Genomic DNA, 6368 nt, shown 5'->3' on the forward strand with positions numbered 1-6368 from the left:
TGGCTAAGCCACCCGTCCCCTCTCCTCTGGTTCCCAGACCCCAGGGACTCTCCCCCTTAGAACATGAGTTTGGAAGACCCTCGGAGTCTCCCCTGGTAACTGGACAGGTGGCAAAGCCTACAGCGATGAGGCGATCGGGCTGTCGCTATGGTGATGTCAAGATGGAGGCCTTTTGCCATCAGCCCCAGTTTTCTGCATGGCAGCTCTAATGACAGGATGGTCAGCCCTGCAGAGGCCAGAGGGCGTGAGCACAGAGGCCTGCTCCTGGTTGTCATGGCAGCGTGGGCCCTCACAGGAGCACAGAAAGCCCTGGCAGGAGAATTCCCCACTCCACACCTGGTCGGAGCAGGAAGTGTTGGGCGGTGACTGAGCCTCAGGGAAGCAGGTTGGTGTGTGAGAGACGCACAGTCGTCTGCAGCCTCATGACTCAAAGGCTGTCCCCCAGACACCGGAGGAAGGAGGACCTTTTCTGCTGAATCTGTTTAGAGAGCACCACGCCGTCACAGCTTAGCACAGCCCGAAGAGAAAGCTGACCAGCCCTGGGAGCCCAGCAATGGTCCTCCCCCGACCATACCTAGCCTGACAAGGCCTCAGTGGGGAAAGGTCCTGACTATGACCCAGGAGAGAAAGCTGGAGAACAATGAAAAGGAGGAAACTCTGTGATTGAACATCAAGCCAGAAACCAGCCAGAAGGTGGACCATACTCAACCAGATACCTGGGCCAGCCGTTACCCTTGGTTAGGAGAAGGCCGGGGATATTTCACCTTGGAAGCCTGTCGAGGAACGCTGAGGGGTCCCAGCTCCTCTGGGCTGGCTGCGGTACAAATGCTGGATGACAGAGCCAGGATGGAGATCTCCAAGAAGGAAAAGGTAGCTCTCTGCCACGTTCAGTTTTCTAGAAGAGTTTCTTCCATGTTCTCGCATTCAGTGGTTTGTTTAACTTGACCAAGTGTTTGTGCCTCCATAGCTGAGTGTATGCGCAGGCGCTTTAGGGACAATCTGCTGGGAGTGAATTGTGGGGCACTGACTTGGTTGGGCACTCTGAGTCCTCTCCCTGCTGCTCTAGAGTCCAGCCCTGTGACCTGTCACAGGGCTGGACTGCCAGGAGGCCTGGGAAGTGACCCCTGTTGGGTAGAGGGTCTGGGGAATTTAAAACCCCAGCTGGAGAGGGAGGTGGGGGGATGTGGGACCTTAGGGGCAGAACCAACTACCTAGCCACGAGGCAAGACTCAACAGACATCGTGAGAGCTCTCAGATGTCCGTACCTCCCCGCAAGAATCACTTAAGCCTAAGAACCGTTGCTCCTGGTAAGAAGTGGAGAGCAGTTACTTTTTCCAAAACAAAGAAAAATCCAGACATCCTGTGAGCCAGCTCTGTGCCCAAGCAGTGAGGAAAGGATCCAGAACTGGTGACAGGGTGGAGGGGAGCGCCTGCCTGCTCCCCTCAGCCAGGCGGGACGGGGGAAATGGGGGAGAGGGCCCGGATCCAGTGCCTTTGGCATGGTTTCCCCCTCACATGTCTTTTCTTTTCCTTCTTCTGTGAAATGACGAGGTCAGCATAAACACTGGACTGGTTCTGCTCCTGGCAGAGCTAATGATGTTAGGAGAAAAACAACCAGCCCAGGTCAGGGCGCCCACAAGCTGCAGGCAGCAGGAAGCCCGCATCTGCTGGTCACCGGGGTTCTGGCCGGAGTTTGGATGAGAGATCCTAGGTGGAGGGGTCATGGGGGCCAGCTGGAGAGAAGGGAGATGGGGTCTTCGGCACAAGCAGAGAGTTGGCACGGTGGCAGGGAGAGGTGGGGCCTGTGGCCTGCTGTGGGGAGTCCACCACATCAGACAGGGGCTGGCCCATGCTCCTTTCTTGTTTGTCTTGGGGACACAATGCTCCCCATGGTAAATCCCACATGCGTGGGGTGCTGGTTCGCTCCAGAGCAGTGGGGGGATGTGGGTCACTGACAGCCTTGTCAGGGCCAAGAGGAGAGGGAGGCCCCTCCTCTGGCCCATGCTTTAAGGGGGCACCAGAAACATCAATCATCAAGATAAATATTTTAATGCAAATTCTAAAGAATCAAAAATCAATGCAAAAAATTCTGACGAGCAAAATGCCAAATTTCCAAAGAAAGAGGGCCCAAGTACTGCTGATTTGTTCACTGGTCTCAGGCCTGTGCTGGCTGCCCTTACAGCGCCAGTCAGCAGGCTGCCAGGGCCAGACAAGGGAGGCGGGGGCTGTTGGCCATGTGCACACCCCTCCAGTCTGTCCCGGCTGCCCAGAGGGCCCACCTCTTGTCTGGGAGCCGGGAAGCTTCAGCTTGATTTCAGGGCCATCCTAAGGGTTTGATGTTTTGCTGCCAGGCCCGCCCAGGTCCAGCCCTGCACCCCCGGGAAATGCTATCCCCAACACAAGCCATTTGGCCTGGAGCAGTAAGCAATTTCAAGATTGTCCCCAGCAGGTTGGCTGGGGCTGTATCCGCTGCAGGCTCCCAGAAGGAGAGCGTTCTGGTTGTGTTGGAGGGACCTCAAGTGTGGCTGGTTTTGCTCTTTCTGTTCCCTGGTGCCTCTTGCCTATGCTGACATCTCAGATCACCTGGGGTCTTCCTCTATAATTCGCAGGAGTGTGTGGCCTCAGTACCATTTTCAGTGGCTTCCCCGGGGGCATGGCAGCTTCATACATAGTTCTTCTAGAGCTCCTTGGGAGCAGGCCTGCTCCTATGATGCCGCTTGCCCTCATCTCCAGCCTGTGGCCTTGGAACCTCAACACCCTGAGTCATTCCCTTGGCATGGAGCTCTATCTTTTTCTCTATAATTTCACCATCTATAGATAGGTTAAAAATATCTTTTTCTTTTTTTAAAAGAATTTTTTGATTTGTATTAGTTCAGGTATACAGCAAAGTGATTCAGATATATATATATATAGGCTTCCCTTGTGACTCAGCTGGTAAAGAATCCACCTGCGAAGTGGGAGACCTGGGTTCAATCTCTGGGTTGGGAGGATCCCCTGGAGAAGGGAAAGGCTACCCATTCCAGTATTCTGGCCTGGAGAATTCCTTGGACTGAATATATATATATCCTTTTTCATGTTCTTTTCCATTATAGGTTATTATAAGATATTAAATATAGTTTCTGATGCTATACAGTAGATCCTTGTTTTTATTTTTTATATAGTAGTGTGTATCTGTTAATCCCCATTTCCTGATTTACCCCTCCCTCCCTCCCTCTCTTTTCCTCTTTGGTAACCATATGTTTGTTTTCTATGCCAGTGAGTCTATTTTTGTCTTGTAAGTTAGTTCATGTGTATTATTTTTTTAGATTCCACATATAAGTGGTATCATACGTGATATTTGTCTTTGTTTGATTTACTTCACTTAGTGTGATAATCTCTAGGTCTCTCCTTGTTGCTACAAAGTGGCATTATTTTTAATCTTTTTTATGGCTGAGTAGTATTCCATTGTATATGTACCACATCTTCTTTAGGGCTTCCCAGGTGGCCCAGTGATAAAGAATCTCCCTGCAAACCCAGAAGCCGCAAGAGACTCGGATTTGACCCCTGGATCAGGAAGATCCCCTGGAGGAGGAAATGGCAACCCACTCCAGTATTCTTGCCAGGATAAGCCCGTGGACAGAGGAGCCTGGCGGGCTACAGTCCAAGGGGTTGCAAAGAGTCGGACACGACTGAGCGAGTGAGCACACACACGCCAGCCACATCTTCTTTACCTGGTCATCTGTCAGTGGACATTTAGGTTGCTATAGAGTTCTATCTCTTGATGGCCACCACTTCTGAGTGGCCTCAGATTGGGTTCTTGGAGCCCTCTTGGAAGTTTCTGGTCTATTCTTTACCCTCTCTCATCTGTGCCCCTCTGCTGGTGGGTAGGAGGGATGGGGGCTCCATAGCCCGTATAGTTGGCTGTGTGTAGTGGATTTGGGGAGCACTTTTCAGGAGAAAAACTGGGGAGGTGACCCTCCAGGTGTTTTAGTCTGCCCAGGGGCCAAAACAAAATACCGTGGACCAGGTGACTTAACCAACAGACATCGCTTCCTCACAGTTCTGAAGACGGAAGTCTGAGATCAGGGTGCCAGCATGGTCAGCTTCTGGGGCAGGCTCACTTCTTGGCTTGCAGACAGCTTCTTTATTGCTGGGTCTTCACACAGTGGAAGGGGGATGCAGAGGTAAGAGAGAGCATGCTGGTTTCTTCCTCTTGTGGGGGCTCCACTCATGACCTCACCTAATTCTGATCATTTCCCAAAGGGCCCACACCCTGATACTATACACTGGGGGTTAGGGCTTTGGCATATGGGTTTGGGGGAACACGATTCAGGCTATAGCCCTGGGGATGGGTGTAGAGCCGGGGAGGGGGCGGACCTTTCTTCATTCAGCCTCCACAGCTGCCCTGGGCACTTTGCTGCTGAAGCAGAAGGCTCAGAGATGGAGTGAGGGTGCATCACTCGGCAGGCACGCTCTCCCAGTTTCCCCGCAGGACTTGTCCCAGCCTATCTGGGCCCCTGCCCCCTGAGCTGGCTGGAGGCCCTACTACTGCCAGATGCTCAGGAGGACACAAAGGTCCAGGTGGCCCCCAAGCAGATGTGTTGCAGAGGGGCCAGCGTGGGGAGGAGCAGATGGCTCCACTGAACAGAGTGGTGATAAGACCCTGAGCATGGGGCGACAGGGTTCTTGTGATCCAGTAAACTGTGGATTCAGCAGTGGGGGCTGGGGCCATGCCTGCCTGCCCTGGGCCCCTCTCAAGCAGGAGCTGCTGGCTCTGAGCATGTGACACGCTGTCCCTGCGGTCCCGCAGCCGGGCTGGGCTGGCAGACTATGAAGCAGAGACTGCTCCAGGAGAGCTGAGCAAGCCGCCTGCATCCCAGGCCCCAGGGTCCAGGTGCCTCCGAAACAGAATTAGAATTCCGAACATCTCCCTGCTCCAGAGAGGCGTTGTCGTCTGGGGTTTCTGGGGTCGGGAGCAGGCCAAGGGGACCCAGCAGTGAGAGGCAGTATGGACCCGGCGAGGCCCATGCCTGCTTCTGCAAGAGCAGGACCGGAGGGCAGACGGGCTGAGAGAGAGAGGGGAAGAGAGAGGAAGAGAGAGAGAGGCACAGAGTGCTCTCGGCCTCCTCCCTCGGTTTCTGCAGAGCTGCCCTGAAACCACCCTGCAGCAAGAGAGATGAGACTTGTGGTGAAGGGAGGCCCTCCAGGGAAGGTTCTGGAATGCTCCCCCAATCTTATGTCAGAGGGGCAAGCCTGGGCCCTCCCCTCCACCTTCATCTCCCTTCCCTTCTCAGGTAGATACTGATCCTAAGGACAATACAGTTCTGTGTGTGTATGTGTCTGTCTGTCTGTCTCTTCCTCTGTCTCTCTTTCTCTCTGTTTTTCTGTCTCTCTCCTTCTCCTGTCTTTCTGTCTCTTCATCTCTGTGTGTCTCTCGCTGTCTCTTTGTCTCTCTTTCTCTGGCTGGACACACAGTGAAAAGAGGCCCCCTTTTCCTCCCCAAACCCCCTCCCTTCCACACCACCCCCTTAGGTCTGGGTCTGCCTCTGCCCAGGTCCCTCCCAGACTGGAATCCCCTTGGCCCCTCCTCTACACCCCTGCTGTACTCAGGCCGGGGTGTCCCTGGGCCCACACCCTCCTGTCCCAGGCCCCTTCCCTCCTCAGCCTCTGAGGGCCTCTGGGGAAGCTGCTTGGCGTCAGCCAAGGCCCCTGGTGCTCTGACCGCTGCCACCTCTTCTCTTGGGCCATGTATTCTATCCCTTTATTTCTGAAAGAGCAGCCGTTTCCTGGCGACCAGTTTGTGTACAGGCCATCGAGCTATTTGCAGAAGCCTGTTTTATGGGACTAAGTTCCAGTAAGTACACGTGCCTGGTGAGGATCCATTTCTGTTTGTTTACTTCTGCTCAAGGAATCCCTCACTGAAGCCACTCACGCTTCAAATATAGCTACAGCACTAGCTCTAGCCTCCCCTTTTCTTAGTGAGGTTTAAACCCATCTGGCATGTTTCATAAAAAGCGGGGTTTTGATCTGGAAAGAGATGTACCTTCTACCCCAGAAAATGGACCACTTCCCCCTGACTCAGATGATGGCTTTTTTGGGGGGAAGAGGGTGTCTTCTTTTGCTTTTTGGACAAGTGTTCACATTTCCTCTCTTTGGTCTTGGACTCTCCCTTCCAAGAGAGTTGAGCTTCTGGTCCAGGCCTCTCCCTGACCCCTGAAAAGGCCAGTCTGGCTCATCCTCCTCCAGCCATCGATGCCAGAGGTCCTGGCTGTCCTCCTGAGGGCTGGGGTGGGCCAGGGTGCTCCAGCTCTGAATCTTCCCACAGGCTCCTTGAGCTGGATGCTGGGGGTCCCACCAGCAGCTGGATTCAGCAGGAACTGCACCAGCCA

The 6368-nt window shown here is 53.9% G+C and overlaps 1 protein-coding gene across 1 annotated transcript in view; it reads left to right on the forward strand.

Annotated features, from left to right (window-relative positions):
• The first annotated feature begins 352 nt into the window (after positions 1-352).
• GCK (glucokinase (hexokinase 4)) overlaps positions 353-6368 on the forward strand; it is a 36569-nt gene continuing 30553 nt past the window's right edge. The window contains exon 1 of the mRNA XM_010829050.1: positions 353-870. Within this exon, the coding sequence (XP_010827352.1) occupies positions 826-870 (45 nt within the window). The 5' untranslated portion in view covers positions 353-825. The remainder of the gene's footprint in view (positions 871-6368) is intronic.

Source organism: Bison bison, unplaced genomic scaffold (genome assembly GCF_000754665.1).
Source record: "Bison bison bison isolate TAMUID 2011002044 unplaced genomic scaffold, Bison_UMD1.0 scf7180017864499, whole genome shotgun sequence".
Taxonomy (NCBI): Eukaryota; Metazoa; Chordata; class Mammalia; order Artiodactyla; family Bovidae; genus Bison; species Bison bison.